This window comes from Tetrahymena thermophila (assembly GCF_000189635.1).
Source record: "Tetrahymena thermophila SB210 genomic scaffold scf_8254807, whole genome shotgun sequence".
NCBI lineage: Eukaryota > Ciliophora > Oligohymenophorea > Hymenostomatida > Tetrahymenidae > Tetrahymena > Tetrahymena thermophila.
The window spans coordinates 260,419-277,712 of NW_002476563.1; the positions used below are offsets into that span (position 1 = coordinate 260,419).

Genomic DNA, 17,294 nt, shown 5'->3' on the forward strand with positions numbered 1-17,294 from the left:
ATTTAGTTGGTTTATTTTTAATGGCTTTTAACTTTTAAGAAATAACTTAACTTATTGTGTCATTATTTTAATTTTTTATTTATTCATTTCTTTTTTCTATGCTTAATCTGTTAAAAGCAGATTTTCCTTAATTAAATAATGTTTTTTTAGAATTTATTTGGATTTGACTATTCTCTATTGATTGATTTTTGTTTATACTCATAAAACTTTCTTAGTTGCTCCTGTTTTAATTCTTTGAAAACATGCAACTTTCATCTTTTAGTTCAAAATCTTCAATCAGTCTATTACTCTATTTGGCAAAGGGCGAAACATCATTACAATTATTGTTGCTATTATTATTTTAACTGTTCTAATTAGAAAATTTACTTTTTTCTGTAGAATCTCTAAATTTAGCTGGGAATGTAGGAACCAATATTTCACTTTTATTCTAATATTCTGAGATGTCGTTAATTGATTGCTTTAAATTTAATATTTATTATGAAATATCTTCCTTTTTTTCAATTAGATTATTATGCTCAAGTATTTTTTCGTATTTATCTTAGTAGATATTTTGTAGTAAAAGCATAAAGAAGTCTTATCTAATAAGTTTTTGTGAATAAAACCTACCAATAAATCTTGCAATCATAACTAATGCAGCAACTCCATTTATTAATGCCAGAATTTCTGTAAATGTAGGATACTAAATTTAGAATTACTATACAATTTCATCCATAAGTATCATCGCTTAACTGTATGGGCCAAATCCCGAGTTTAAACAATATTATCTGTCAAAACTTTAGCTCATTTAATTATATTGAATAGGTGATTAAAAATTAAGCTCATTCTGAAATAATAAACCTAAATTAACTTTTGTTTGCTATATTTATGTATTCATAGTATTGATAGTTAATTAATTAGATAATAAATAGCTATATATACTTCTATAATTAGTTTGAATCTATTTAGAAGTAGTGTTGTATTGTTATGTTTTAAGTTTTAGATAATAATAAGAACCTAAATTATTAATAGCATTATCAATTTCAGTTTAAGAAGCACAGTTGTCTGGTTTTGTTGTTTTTACAGAATCTAAATCTAAACATCCATACATATTTATGTAAATTGCAGAATATATTTAATTGTCATTACTGTTATCAAGTAAAAAAGTGTAATTGCTTACTTTGGAAAAGTCTATGCAATTAAATCCTTTTAGTGAAGGGTCAGTACATTTAACAACATCAAGATCGATGGTTTAGTAAATGTTATTTTTCAAGTCTTAGTAATATAATTAAGGATAATACAAGACATAGGTTTTATTCTATGAGGCCTGATATTCATCTATCGTCATAGACAAATTGTAAAAGTATTAAAACCCTATAAGATCTTAGCTTAAAGGTACTTCTTTCCTATCGCTAGTGATGAAACTCTATGATCTAAATTTTGGATCAATTAAATTACAGAAATACTAATTAAATATGTAAAATATATAAAAGAGAACTATAGCAACAGTAATCACAGATAAGAACAAACCTAAAAAAGTTCCTCTTCTATATCTTCCTTCTCCCATATTAAATTAAAATTCAGAAGAAAATAAATCTAATTTCAGAATACTCATTATTTTTATTATTTCTACCCTACTCTTTTATCTTTACTTCTAGTTTTTGATTCTACTATGTCACTAAATCTCCTTTAATTAATTTAGAATAAAATTATTGATATGATTGTTTAACACTATTTATAATGTAAATTTTATTTTTTACCATAAAAAAAAGAAGTAAATTAGTAAAAATAACTCTTAAAGAAATTATGATAGTGGCTTATTAGAAAATGATAAAAAAAATCACAAATTAATAACTAGATTTAATATGAATAACTCAAAATAAATATAAATAATTAATTATTATGAAAAAATAAAATATATAAATGTGTTTCATTTTAAAATGATCACTATTTTGATATTTGATAACACTAGAACAAATTTTTGATAATATGAAAGTTAAATTCTTAAAGCATAAAATGATTATAATAGTAAAAATGTGTGAATTTTAAGTTTAGGTGTAAATGCAGATTTACTTCCTTCTTCAAATTAATATATAAATAAATCCAAATATTTTTTTTGATATTTTTTAATTTAATATAAATAATTAGAAGTTTCTTTTTATTGAATACATGACTAACTTATTCTGCCTTCTTAAAAAATGAAAACTCAAATATAATTATTAAAAAATTAAAAAATATTTATGTATTTAAATGATTTAGAGAGAATTGTTAGGTAAAAGCATTTTACTAATAAAAAAATTTATTTTTTTTTACTTTAATTGTTAACATAATATTATGAATGTATACATAAAATTATTATATGAAATATTTTAACCTCAATATTTTACTAATGAAGAAATTATTCTTTAATCTAGACTATCTTGTTGTTATATTTCTTATTACTGTTTTTTTAAAAATTTTTTTAGATATTATTCTTGCAATAATTAGGAATTTTAGATGCAAATCTGCTTCTCAAAATAATTTAACCTTATATTATTTAATTCTTAAAAAAAAATAGAATGAATGATTTTGTAGCTTTATTTTTAATTAAACTTACATTGATCGTTCATATTAGATATTTTATCTAAACTTTAAAATTATTCAGTGAGAGTTATAAATTATATAGCTGCTAATTGCTCTTCACTTAATATCATCATAATAGCCTTTTTCAAAAAAATAATGTCTTTGTATAAATCATAAATGTCTAAGCTTTTATTGACCTCTTTCTAAATGTACTCTATAAAATCACAATCTATCCCTCTCTACTGATAAAATATTTTTGATTTAAATTACCTTTTTTTATTTAAAAAAATGATTAAATTAATAAATTTGTGATATTGTTGATAGTTTACTTGAATTTAAAAATGGTTTTTTTAATGGTTTATTTAAAACTATTGTCTTAAATATTTTAGAGATTTTAAAAGGTAGATTCTTTCAACATCTCTTTTTTTTATCCTTAAGTTGGACTTTATTAGATAGATTCTCTATTAATTGTATTAATAGATTATTTTGTATGAAATTAGGGCCTATTTTAGAAAGCATTGGTACCTTTCTACTAATTATTATTTTTTGGGCTTGATCTCATTTGTTAACTGTAAAACATATTTTTTAATTTAATTTTATTTTAATAATTAGATAGTTAATTTTTTTATTTATTATCAAAGCAATTATCATTAATTTAGCTATTTTTGATTATATCTTGATCATATTATTCCTTTTACTAACTTCTTTCAGTTTGAACAAAAATACATTTTTTGTTTATAAATTCTGCTTTTGGAGAGTTTATTTCACTATTTAACAAATGAATATTATCAAAACTACTCTAATTTTTTAATTTTAAATTTAATTTCTAGCTATCTATTTTTTCGTTCTCTTCATTGAATTAATTATTAAATTTTAAGCGAAATTAACTATTGTTATTGTTATTATTTATAGAAAGAGACTAGCTTTTTTCTACATAATCTCTAAGTTTCGTAGGAAAATCAGGCACAATAATGTCTTTTTTAATAGTATTTTCTTAGGCTTCATCTACATCTTCTTCTTTTTCAGTTTTTTCTGTAATAAAACATGAATTATTTTCCAATTTTTTAATAAGATTATTATGCATTATGACTTTTCTATAGTTATCTTAATAAAGATTTTGAAACATTAGCATAAAGAAATCTTATTTTATTAACTTTTAACTGTAAAATTTACCCACAATTCTAAATACAACTATTAATCCAGCAAGAGCATTTATAAGTGCTAAAATTTCTGTAATTGTTGGATATTAAATTTGAAATTCTTAAACAATTTCATCCATTAGTATTATTTATTTACTATATGGGCCTACTCCTGTGGCTAATGCTTTAACTCTACCAAAACTTTAAGTTGCTAGAGTATATTAAATAGGAGAAGAGTAACTTTATCTCTACTAAAAAAGAAGACCTGAGTCTACATTCGTCTCTTATTTTTACGCGCTAATAGAATTAAGTACAAATAATTCAGAGCCTAAATAATTATATATATTTCTGTAATTAGTTTGCATTGTTTTTGAATTTGTATTGTATTACTAAGATTTAAGTTTCAGCTAAAAATATGCTTCACCTCCATCTACAATACTATCAATATCAGATTGGGCTGGGCAGTTATTAGGTACAGTTGTTTTTGTCTAGTCTTGGTCATTGCAGCCATACATACTAATGAAAATAGAAGAATAAACTTGATTATTATTACTATTATCAAGCAAAAAAGTATAATTCATTACACTAGAAAAATCAATACATATAAAACCTTCTAATTAAGGTGAAGTGCATTAAAATGTATTGAGATTAGTAGTAATGAAAATATTATTTTTAGGGTCTTAATAATAAAATTAAACAATATAAATTAAATATGTCTGATTTAAAGATTGTTAATATTAATCTAAGCTCATTGAGAAATTATACATAAACTAAAACCCAACTAAATCATTATCAAAGGGTACTTATATCTTATCACTTTTAATAAAGCTTTAAGATTAAAACTTTGGGTTCATTTAGTTGCTAAAATTGAGATAAAATAAGTAAATCGCATAAAAAAGTATCATACTAACAGCTAAAAATGTCAAGATTAATCCTAAAAAAGTGCCTCTTTTATTATGTTTGGACCCTACATTAAAATAAAACTCCGAAGAAAATAAATCTAAACCTTAAATATTCATAGTTTTTTTAATAGTGATAAATGCGCAGCTAGCGATACTACTAGAGATTTAATTTGCTTTTTGATTATTTTTTATTTACTTTTTGCTTATATTTTTTATTTATTTTTATGTACTATTAAATAAATTATTCTTAACCAAGACTAATAAACTAAAATTTGTTATTGATATAAACCTAAAAATAGATTTATAAATTTTATTTCTTTATTTAATTTAATGTATAATTATGATTAGCTTGAATATAAGTGAAAAAATATAGTGTTAAAATTCCTCCCCAACTAACTGTTTTTTAAAGTAGGGAAAAAAACTATTTGAGCAAAAATACAAAAATTAGAAAAATGAAAATGAAAAGTCGTTAAAAAATTATTTTTATTATTAGAATTTTCCTTTTTTATAGTTTAAACTAGAAAGTAATTAGCACTAACAATTCGTCTTGGTTATTTATTTAATTTTCATTTTTATCAAATGTTATTTTCAAGAAAGTATACTTATTTACTATTATTAGAAACTAACAAAAAAATTCTTCCAAAAATTTTTAAATTTTTTAATAGTGATAAATGCGCAGCTAGCTATACTACTATAGATTTTTATTTACTTTTTGCTTATATCTTTTATTTATTTTTAGGTACTATTAAATAAACTATTCTTAACCAAGGCTAATAAAACTAAAATTTAGTTATTGAGATAAACCTAAAAATAGATTTATAAATTTTATTTCTTTATTTAATTTAATGTATAATTATGATTAGCTTGAATATAAGTGAAAAAATATAGTGTTAAAATTCCTCCCCAACTAACTGCTTTTTAAAGTATGGAAAAAAACTATTTGAGCAAAAATACAAAAATTAGAAAAATGAAAATGAAAAGTCGTTAAAAAATTATTTTTATTATTAGAATTTTCCTTTTTTATAGTTTAAACTAGAAAGTAATTAGCACTAACAATTCATCTTGGTTATTTATTTAATTTTCATTTTTATCAAATGTTATTTTCAAGAAAGTATACTTATTTACTATTATTAGAAACTAACAAAAATTCTTCCAAAAATGTTTAATAGCAAGAGTAATAATTAAATTAATTTCTCAAGAAAAATGTTTAAAATTTCTTAAGAAAGTACCGTTTTATTAATTATTACATAGTATGCAATAAAATAATTTTAATATTTTTATTTACTAAACTTAATCATCACAAAATTTTTTAATTTTAAGATGATAAACTATTTTATTTTGGATTTTTTATAAAATATAAAATGAGTTTCTTTAAAGAAAAATATAGCGTAATTAAACTAATTTAAGTTTGCTTAATAATACCAAAATATTGCAATTTATTTTTAAATAATGACAAGCTTGAGCCAAAAAGCTGTAACCCAGTGTTAATATTTACCTATAAATCAAAGTATATAATAGTAATTTAAATTGGTGAAATTTGTTTTAAAATCTAATTTATTTTATAATTTTTTATTAAAATAATAGAATCCTTTCGTTACTCGAATAAAATATAATTTATAGGTTTAGATTTATTTTATTAAAATAATAGAAGTTGCAATTAAAATGCAAGCAAATTATTATGAATATTATTATATTTTAGAAATAAATTACAAGTTATTTTTAAATAAAATATTGTTAAATAATTTCTTTAATTGTTTAATAATTTTTATTAAACTTTTATAAAAAATAAATCACAATAACATTCACTAATTTTTTTTAAAAATAGAAGAAATAATTCTATTATTAATTTCATTTTATTAACTGTTCAGCTATTATTTAAAGAAGAATTTTTTTATATATTCTTCCTGTAACTGTTAAGATTGCATTATGCAAAATTACTTTTCAAAATAGTTAAGCTTCTCTTTTATTTCTATTTATTTATTTAAAAATTTTTGTTATTTTCTTTAAAATAAAATAATTTACTTTAATAATTATCTTAAAATTTATTGCTCACAAAGTCAATATTCATTACATTTTCTGTGAGACCTACAAATTAAATAGCAGCTAATTAATCTTTCGTTAATAAAATTGATATTGCTTTTTTTAAAAAAATGATCTCTTTGTATAATTAAAATATGTTTAAATTTTTATTGACCTCTTATCCAACGTTCATTAAAATTTTTAGATCAAGTCCTTTAGATTTAAGAAAATCTTTAGATCTAAATAATCTTTTTTGAAAATTAAATTAAAAAAAAAAATTAATTTATTTTAATAATAAAATTGTAATTTACTAAAATTTAAATAAAAGATTTTGGATCATTTATTTAGTTGGTTTATTTTGAATGACTTTTAACTTTTAAGAAACAGCTAAACTTAAAGTGTCATTTTTTTAGTTTTGTATCTATATATTTCGGGTTTCAGTGCTTAATCCGTTAAAAGCAGATTTTCCTTAATTAAATGATGTCTTTTTAGAAGTTGTTTGGATCTGGCTATTAGTCATTTTTATTTGATTTTTGTTTATACTTATAAAACTTTTTTAAGTGCTAATGTTTTATTTCTTTGAAAACATGTAACTTTCATCTTTTAGGTCAAAATCTTCAGTCAGTCTATTACTCTATTTAGCAAAGGGCGAAGTATCATTACAATAATTATTGCTATTATTATTTTAATTTTTCTAAAAAGAAAATAGATTTTTTTCTGGAGTATCTCTAAATTTAGCTGGGAATGTAGGAACCAACATTTCACTTTTATTCTAATATTCTTCTGAGATATCGTCTGTTGATTATTTTAAATTTTATATTTATTATGAAATATCTTTTATTTTATCAATTAGATTATTATGCTCAAGTATTTTTTCGTATTTATCCTAATAAATGTTTTATAGCAAAAGCATAAAGAAGTCTTATCTAATAAGCTTTTGTGAATGAAATCTACCAATAAATCTTGCAATCACAACTAATACAGCAACTCCATTTATTAGTGCCAGAATTTCTGTAATTGTAGGATACTAAATTTAGAATTACTATACAATTTCATCCATAAGTATCATTGTTTAACTGTATGGACCAAATCCTTACTTTAAAGAAATTTATCTATCAAGACTTTAGCTTATTTAACTATATTATATTGGAGATTAAAAATTTACTTCATTCTGAAATAATAAACCTAAATTAACTTTTGTTTGCTATATTTAGGTATTCATAGTTATGATATTAAATTAACTAGATACTAGATAATTATATATACTTCTATAATTAGTTTGAATCTATTTAGAAGTAGTGTTGTATTATTATGTTTTAAGTTTTAGGTAATAATAAGAACCTAAATTATTAATAGCATTATCAATTTCAGTTTAAGAAGCACAGTTGTCTGGAATAGTTGTTTTTACAACATCTAAATCAAAACATCCATACATATTTATGTAAATTCCAGAATATATTTAATTGTTATTACTGTTATCAAGTAAAAAAGTGTAATTGCTTACTTTAGAAAAATCTATGCAGTTAAATCCTTTTAGTGAAGGGTCAGTACATTTAACAACATCAAGATCGATGGTTTAGTAAATGTTATTTAACAAGTCTTAGTAATAAAGTTAAGGATAATATAAGACATAGGTTTTATTCTATGAGGCCTGATATTCATCTATAGTCATAGACAAATTGTAAAAATACTAAAACCCAATAAGGTCTTAGCTTAAAGGTACTTCTTTCTTATCACTTGTGATGAAACTCTAAGATCTAAATTTTGGATCAATCAAATTACTAAAATACTAATTAAATATGTAAAATATATAAAAGAGAACTATAGCAACAGTAATCACAGATAAAAATAAACCTAAAAAAGTTCCTCTTTTATATTTTCCTTCTCCCATGTTAAAGTTAAATTCAGAAGAATATAAATCGAATTTCAAAATACTCATTACTTTTATTATATCTACCCTTCTCTTTTATCTTTACTTCTAGTTTTTAATTATTTTTTTCTTCTACTATCTGATTAAATATCCTGTTATTAATTTACAATCAAATTAATGATAATTGCTTAACACTTTTTTATAATATAAATTTTATTTAATTTAAAATCAAAAATGAAGTAATTTAGTAAAAACATTTCTCAAAGAAATTATGATAGTGAATTAATATAAAATAGAAATAAAATCACAAAATAACTAGATTTCTTATCAATGACTCAAAATAAATATATAATTAATTATTATGTAAAACTAAAATAAAAAAATGTTTTTCCTTTTAAAATGATCACTAATTTTTTATATAGCTGTTCCTGCATTTGAAATATCACAGATCATGATATCATGATTTGTGATATTTCATATAAATTTTATATTACTAATGTATTTTTTTTTTTTCTAAATCTTAATTATTTTCTTTTTATTTGATTTCTTATATAAAAATTTTTAAAAAAGGCTAAAATTAATTAAAAATTTAATAGAAAAATCATAAATATTGATATAAATTAAAATAAAAAATATTATTAATTAAATTCTATTATAAAATTATTTATTTTAAAATAATTAATATTCAAACGCATCAGCAATTGAAAAATATAGTGATCTCAATTAACTAAATTTTTGAATGGCGTTTGGCTCTACCTAGCTAACATTTTCTGCCAATCTTAAGAATTGAAAACTCAAATAAAATTATTTTAAAAATTAAAAAATATTTATTTATCTAAAAATATAAATTAATAAAATAATTTAGTGTGAAATATTAAGTATCAACATTTTACGAATAAAAAAAATATATTTTTGTTTGCTTTAATCATTAACACATTATTATGGATTGATACATAAAATTATTTTGTGAAATATATTTAGCATCAATATTTTACTAATGAAGAAAATATTCTTTAGTCTATAACATCTTTCTGCTATTTTTCTTATTACTGCTTTATGAAAAATTTTTAAAAATATTCCTCTTACAATATTTAGGAATTTTATATGCAAATCTGCTTCTCAAAATAATTTAACCTAATATTATTTATTTCTTAAAAAAAAATAGAATAATTTTGTAGCTTTATTTTTAATTTATAAAAATAACTTACATTTGTCGTTTATATTAGATATTTTATCTAAACTTTAAAATTATTCTGTGAGAGTTATAAATTATATAGCTGCTAATTGCTCTTTGCTTAGTATCATCATAATAGCCTTTTTCAAAAAAATAATGTCTTTGTATAAATCATAAATGTCTAAACTTTTATTGACCTCTTACTAAATGTACTTTATAAAATCACAATCTATCCCTCTCTCCTGAAAAAATTTTATTGATTTAAATTTCCTTTTTTTATTTAATAAAATGATTAAATTAATAAATTTGTGAAATTTTGATTATTTACTTGAATTTAAAAATGGTATTTTTAATGATTTATTTAAAACTATTGCTTTAAATCTTTTTGAAATTTTAATAGGCAGATTCCTTCAATATCTCTTTTTTTTATGCTTAAGATGAATCTTATTAGATAGACTCTCTATTATTAATATTAATAGGTTATCTATTAAATTATGACCTATTTTAGAAAACATTCACACTCTTCTACTAATTCTATATTTTAGGGATTTGTTAGCAGTTATACAAATTTTTTAATTTCATTTTATTTTAATAATTAGATAGTTATATAATTATGTTATTTACTATCAAAGTAATTATCGCTGATTTAGCTTTTTTTAATTATATCTTCCTCATCTTATTATTTTTACTAATTTTTTTCAGCTTGAGAGAAAGTTAATTTTTTGTTTATCGATTCTGCGTTTGGAGAGTTTATTTCATAGTTAGTCAAGTCACTATTACCTAAACTACTCTAAATTTTTAAATTTAGCATATTTTCTTCAATATTTTAAAAATTCTTTTTTAAGTTTATATTTAATCTATTGCTATCTATTTTTTCGTTCTCTTCATTCAATTAGTCATTCAATTTTAAATTAAATTTACCATTATTATTGTTATTATTTAAAGAAAGATATTGGCTTTTTTCTACATAATCTCTAAGTTTCGTTGGAAAATCAGGCACAATAATGTCTTTTTTAATACAATCTTCTTAGACATCATCTACCACTTCTTCTTTTTCAGTTTTTTCAGTAATCAAATAAGAAGTATTTTCTTACTTTTTAATAAGATTATTATCGATTATGATTTTTCTATAGTTATCTTAATAAAGATTTTGAAGCATTAGCATAAAGAAGTCTTATTTTATTAACTTATAACTGTAAAATTTACCCACAATTCTAAATACAACTATCAATCCAGCCACAGCATTTATAAGTGCTAAAATTTCTGTAATTGTTGGATATTAAATTTGAAATTATTAAACAATTTCATCCATTAGTAATATTTATTTACTGTATGGGCCTAATCCTAATGCTAATGAAGAATTTCTATCAAAACTTTAAGTTGCTAGAGTATATTAAATAGGAGAAGTGTAAGTTTATGTCTACTAAAAAAGGAGACCTGTGTCTACATTAGTTTATTATGTTTACGTGCTGAGAGAATTAAGTACAAATTAATTAGAGGCTACATAATTATATATGCTTCTGTAATTAGTTTGCATATTTTTTGAATTTGTATTGTATTACTAGGTTTTGAGTTTCAGCTAAAAAAATGCTTAATCTCCATCTATAATACTATCAATATCTACTTGGGCTGCACAATTATTAGGTACAGTTGTTTTTACATAGTCTTGATCTTAGCAGCCATACAAATGAATTAAAATAAAAGAATAAACTTGATTATTATTACTATTATCAAGCAAAAAAGTATAATTCCTTACTTTAGAAAAATCAATGCATATAAAACCTTATAATTAAGGTGTAATGCATTAAAATGTATCGAGATTGATAACATTGTAAATATTATTTTTAGGGTCTTAATAGTAAAGTTAAACAACATAAATAAGATATGTCTGATTCAAAGATTGTTAATATTAATCTATACTCATTGAGTAATTATTAAAATATTAAAACCCAACTAAATCATTTTCGAAAGGTACTTCTATCCTATCATTTTTAATGAAGCTTTAAGATTAAAATTTTGGGTTTATTTAGTTGCTAAAATTGAGATAAAATAAGTAAATCGCATAAGAAAGTGTCGTAGTAACAGCTAAAAACGACAGGATTAATCCTAAAATAGTGTTTCTTTTATAATACTTGGGTCCTATATTAAAATAAAACTCTGAAGAGAATAAATCTAAACCTTGAATATTCATGGCTTTTTATAGAGATAAAACGCCCAGCTAGTTATACTTCTAGAGGTTTTTATTTGCTTTTTGCTTCTACTTTCTATTTATTTTTATTTACTATTAAATAAATTAGTCTTAATTCATTTAGTTTCTAAAATTGAGATAAAATAAGTAAATTGCATAAGAAAGTGTCGTAGTAACAGCTAAAAGCGACAGGATTAATCCTAAAATAGTGTTTCTTTTATAATACTTGGGTCCTATATTAAAATAAAACTCTGAAGAGAATAAATCTAAACCTTAAATATTTATGGCTTTTTATAGAGATAAAACGCCCAGCTAGTTATACTTTTAGAGGTTTTTATTTGCTTTTTGCTTCTACTTTCTATTTATTTTTATGTACTATTAAGTAAATTATTCTTAATTCAAGACGGGTTTAGATAAAATTTGATATTGAGATAAACCTAAACATAAAAATAATAATTAAAAATTTTGATTCTTCTCACTAAGACTTATTAATTTTTATTTCTTAATTTAATTTGATGTAGAATTATTTGTAGTTTGATTGGTTAATTTTTTACTAAATTAAAAATATATTTTGTTAAAATTCCACCCAAACTAACTAAACTAACTGCTTTTTAAAGTAAGAAAAAAATTGTTTTAGCAAAAATACAAAAATTAGATAAATGAAAATGAAAAGTAATTAAAAAATTTTATTTGAATTATTAAATTTTTTATTATTCCCATTTTCCTTTTTTTTGAAAAAATTAGACTGTAATTATCACGATTAATTCATCTTGGTTATTTATTTAATTTTGATTATTTATCAAATATAACTTTCCAGAAATTATATTAATTTACTATAATTAGAAACTTGCAAAAATTATTCCAAAAGTTATAAATAACATAAAGTAATAATCAAATTAATTAAATAAGAAAAATGTTTAAATTTCTTTCTTAAACTTCCTTTTATTAGATATTTCCTAGTAAGTAATAAAATAATTTTAATATTTTATATTTACTTAATTTAATAATTATAAAATTTTGTTTATTTTAAGATGGTGAGCCAATTTATTTTGCATTCTTTTTTAAATATAAAATAAGTATCTTAAAGGATTAATATTGCATAATTTAACATATAAATTTATTTTAAGTTTACTTAATAATATAAAAATATTGTGAGTTATTTTTAAATAATATATGTTTTACAAGTAAGAGCTAATAGATTTAAAAAGTAATTTGAAAATATAATGATGGATAATTAACTTAAATATATCTGTTTCTGCATTTGAAATAATTATTATATTGATTATGAATATTTTTTTTTCTGAATCTTAATTATTTTCTTTATATTTGATTTTAAATGAAATTTAATATATTAGATAGTCAGAGACCTGACTCAACCCCCATTTTTTAGAGGAATTACAGTATATATGTAAATTTAATTTTATCAGAAATTTTTTAAATAACAATATTTCTTTCTTTGTTAATTTAACTCATCATTTTATTTAAACTTTTGCTTTTATTATTTATTAATCTTATTATTTCATATTTTTCCTTCCAACTATTTAACAATATTTTATTTCTTCAATATTTAAAAAGTTACAACTAAATTAGTGTATTAAGCTTATGTTCAGCTTTAACACACTAATCTCTTAAATTTGATACTTGAGCTTTAGTAAAAATAGTTTATTCATTTTGAATTGTGATGTTTTAATTATTAAAACTAATTTAAAATAATATCGTTCTTTTTCTTTTTATTATACTTGCTCTTTTTTTTTTATTTGTTTGTTAATTTAACTCATCATTTTATTTTCAAATTTTGCTTTTATTATTTATTAATCTTATAATTTCATATTATTTCTTCTAATTAACTATTTAACTATATATTCTTTCTTTCATATTTAAATGAATGAATTAAATTGGTGCAAAAGGAGCATTAGGCTTAGATTTTACTTTAGTAAAATTGTGAAAACATTGATTTTTATATAATTATGTAAAAGTAAAACTAGAAATTTAAAAGAATTAGTTAAATAATAAAGGATTATTTGAATTTATAAGAAATCGAAAATTAATCAAATTAGAAATAATTAAAAATCAAAGAATTAGTTGATTAATTTTCAAATAGACAAAAAATAAAAATAAATTCAAAATCAATGCTTTAATTGGTTAATTTTTCAAATAGACAAATATTAAAAAATAAATTAAAAATCAATGTTTTAATTGATTAATTTTCAGATCGAAAATAACAAAAATAAATCAAAAAAAATTGATTGACAAATTATTAGAATAAAAATGTTTAAATTTTTCTAATTTAAAATAGTATTGTTTCGATTAAAAAATTAAAGAAAAAAATGCCTTAATTAAAATACTCCTTAATTAATGAGCATTTACAGTATTTTACTTTAAAAATAAATTTAACACATTATTATGGATTGATACATAAAATTATTAAGTGAAATATATTTATCATCAATATTTTACTAATGAAGAAAATATTCTTTAGTCTATAACATCTTACTGTTATATTTCTTGTTACTGCTTTATGAAAAATTTTTTTAAATATTCTTCTTGCAATATTTAGGAATTTTATATGCAAATCTGTTTCTCAAAATAATTTAACCTAATATTATTTATTTCTTAAAAAAAATAGAATGAATGATTTTGTAGTTTTATTTTAATTGATAAAAATAACTTACATTCATCACTTATATTAGATATTTTATATAAACTTTAAAATTATTCTGTGAGAGTAACAAATTATATAGCTGCTAATTGCTCTTCGCTTAGTATCATCATAATAGCCTTTTTCAAAAAAATAATGTCTTTGTATAAATCATAAATGTCTAAGCTTTTATTGACCTCTTACTCAATGTACTTTATATAATCACAATCTATCCCTCTCTCCTGAAAAAATATTTTTGATTTAAATTTCCTTATTATACAATAAAATGATTAAATTAATAAATTTGTGTATTTTTGATATTTTACTTGAATTTAAAAATGGTATTTTTAATGATTTATTTTAAACTATTGCTTTAAATACTTTTGAAATTTTAAAAGGCAGATTCCTTCAATATCTCCTTTTTTTATGATTAAGATAAATCTTATTAGATAGACTCTCTATTATTAATATTATTAGATTATCTTGTGTTAAATAAGGATCTACTTTAGAAAACAGCCACACTTTTCTACTAATTCTATGTTTTTGGGCTTGATAGAAAATACTTTTAAGAGCCGATTTATTAACAGCTATACAAATTTTTTTATTTCATTTTATTTTAATAATTAGATAGTTAATTTTGTTATTTATTATCAATTTTAATTATATCTTGGTCGTTCTATTCTTTTTACTAGTTTCTTTCAGTTTGAAAGAGAATTAATTTTTTGCTTTTCGATTCTGCATTTGGAGTATTTATTTCATAGTTTGGAAAATCGCTATGATCTATACTGGTCTAATTTTTTAAATTTAGTACACTTTCTTCAGTATTTTAAAAATTCTTTTTTAAGTTTACAATTATTCTATTGCTATCTATTTTTTCGTTCTCTTCATTCAATTAGTCATTCAATTTTAAATGAAATTTACCATTGTTATTGTTATTATTTTAAGAAAGATATTGGCTTTTTTCTACATAATCTCTAAGTTTCGTTGGAAAATCAGGCACAATAATGTCTTTTTTAATACAATCTTCTTAGACTTCATCTACCACTTCCACTTCATCTTTTTCAGTTTTTTCAGAAATCAAAGAAAAAATATTTTCTTAGTTTTTAATAAGATTATTATGGATTATGATTTTTCTATAGTTATCTTAATAAAGATTTTGAAGCATTAGCATAAAGAAGTCTTATTTTATTAACTTATAACTGTAAAATTTACCCACAATTCTAAATACAAATATCAATCCAGCAACAGCATTTATAAGTGCTAAAATTTCTGTGATTGTTGGATATTAAATTTCAAATTATTAAACAATTTCATCCATTAGTAATATTTATTTACTGTATGGGCCTACTCCTGTTTTTAATGCAATAGTTCTATCAAAACTTTAAGTTGTTAGAGTATATTAAATAGGAGAAGAGTAAGTTTATCTCTACTAAAAAAGAAGACCTGAGTCTACATTAGTTTCTTATTTTTACGCGCTGAGAGAATTAAGTACAAACTAAGCAGAGGCTACATAATTATATAAGTTTCTGTAATTAGTTTGCATTTTTCTTGAAGTTGTATTGTATTACTATGTTTTGAGTTTCAGCTAAAAATATGCTTAATCTCCATCTATAATATTATCAATATCATTTTAGGCTGGGCAGTTATTAGGTACAGTTGTTTTTGTTTAGTCTTGATCATTGCAGCCATACAAACTAATGAAAAGAGAAGAATAAACTTGATTATTATCACTATTATCAAGCAAAAAAGTATAATTACTTACATTAGAAAAATCAATGCATATAAAACCTTATAATTAAGGTGTAGTGCATTAAAATGTATCGAGATCGATAACATTGTAAATATTATTTTTAGGGTCTTAATAGTAAAGTTAAGCAACATAAATAAGATATGTCTGATTCAAAGATTGTTAATATTAATCTATACTCATTGAGAAGTTATACATAAACTAAAACCCAACTAAATCATTATCGAAAGGTACTTCTATCCTATCATTTTTAATGAAGCTTTAAGATTAAAATTTTGGGTTTATTTAGTTGCTAAAATTGAGATAAAATAAGTAAATAGCATAAGAAAATGTCATAGTAACAGCTAAAAAGGATAGGATTAATCCTACAATAGTGTTTCTTTTAAAATACTTGGGCCCTATATTAAATTAAAACTCTGAAGAGAATAAATCTAAACTTTCAATATTCATTGTTTTTTATAGTGATAAAATGCACAGCTATCTCTACTTCTAGAGGATTTTATTTGCTTTTTGCTTCTACTTTTTATTTATTTTTATGTACTATTAAATAAATTATTCTTAATTCAAGACTGGTTTAGCTAAAATTTGAAATTGAGATAAACCTAAAAATAAAAATTTATCTTTGATTTTTCTCACTAAAATTTATTATTTTTTATTACTTTATTTAATTTAATTCAGAATTATTTGTAGCTTGAATTTTTTACTAAATTAAAAATATATTTTGTTCAAATTCCGCACAAACTAACTACACTAGCTTCTTTTTAAAGTAGGAAAATAATTGTTTTAGCAAAAATACAAAAATTAGAAAAATAAAAAGGAAAAGTAATTAAAAAATTTTATTAGAATTATTAAATATTTTTATTATTAATATTTTCCTTCTTTTCATAGTTGAAATTGGACCGTAATCAGCATAAATAATTACCTTGATTATTTATTTAATTTTGATTATTTATCAAATATAACTTTCCTGAAAATATATTAATTTACTATTATTAGAAACTTGCAAAAATTCTTCCAAAAGTTATAAATAACATAAAATAATAATTTAATTAACTACATAAGAAAAATGTTTAAAAATT

At 20.8% G+C, this 17,294-nt stretch overlaps 5 protein-coding genes across 5 annotated transcripts; all 5 read right to left on the minus strand. All coding sequences in view use genetic code 6, as the record gives it.

Moving 5' to 3' along the window:
• Window positions 1-198: 198 nt before the first annotated feature.
• On the minus strand, window positions 199-1,543 carry TTHERM_00538999 (transmembrane protein, putative; the record flags this gene model as incomplete). Its single annotated transcript, XM_001470675.2, has 3 exons — window positions 199-221; window positions 289-837; window positions 919-1,543. 3 exons carry the CDS (start codon window positions 1,541-1,543, stop codon window positions 199-201), a joined length of 1,197 nt encoding a protein of 398 aa, XP_001470725.2.
• An 808-nt stretch (window positions 1,544-2,351) lies between these two features.
• On the minus strand, window positions 2,352-4,531 carry TTHERM_00539000 (hypothetical protein; the record flags this gene model as incomplete). The annotated part of the gene is made up of 3 exons (XM_001007924.3): window positions 2,352-2,518; window positions 2,573-2,808; window positions 2,868-4,531. 3 exons carry the CDS (start codon window positions 4,529-4,531, stop codon window positions 2,352-2,354), a joined length of 2,067 nt encoding a protein of 688 aa, XP_001007924.3.
• A 2,112-nt stretch (window positions 4,532-6,643) lies between these two features.
• On the minus strand, window positions 6,644-8,537 carry TTHERM_000539008 (transmembrane protein, putative; the record flags this gene model as incomplete). Its single annotated transcript, XM_012795591.1, has 4 exons — window positions 6,644-6,691; window positions 6,774-6,846; window positions 6,910-7,690; window positions 7,865-8,537. 4 exons carry the CDS (start codon window positions 8,535-8,537, stop codon window positions 6,644-6,646), a joined length of 1,575 nt encoding a protein of 524 aa, XP_012651045.1.
• A 1,327-nt stretch (window positions 8,538-9,864) lies between these two features.
• TTHERM_000539009 (transmembrane protein, putative) lies at window positions 9,865-11,833 on the minus strand (the record flags this gene model as incomplete). Its single annotated transcript, XM_012795592.1, has 2 exons — window positions 9,865-9,912; window positions 9,971-11,833. 2 exons carry the CDS (start codon window positions 11,831-11,833, stop codon window positions 9,865-9,867), a joined length of 1,911 nt encoding a protein of 636 aa, XP_012651046.1.
• A 2,442-nt stretch (window positions 11,834-14,275) lies between these two features.
• TTHERM_000539010 (transmembrane protein, putative) lies at window positions 14,276-16,665 on the minus strand (the record flags this gene model as incomplete). The annotated part of the gene is made up of 3 exons (XM_012795593.1): window positions 14,276-14,442; window positions 14,503-14,738; window positions 14,795-16,665. The coding sequence occupies 3 exons, from the start codon at window positions 16,663-16,665 to the stop codon at window positions 14,276-14,278; spliced, it is 2,274 nt and encodes a 757-aa protein (XP_012651047.1).
• Between the last annotated feature and the right edge of the window lie 629 nt (window positions 16,666-17,294).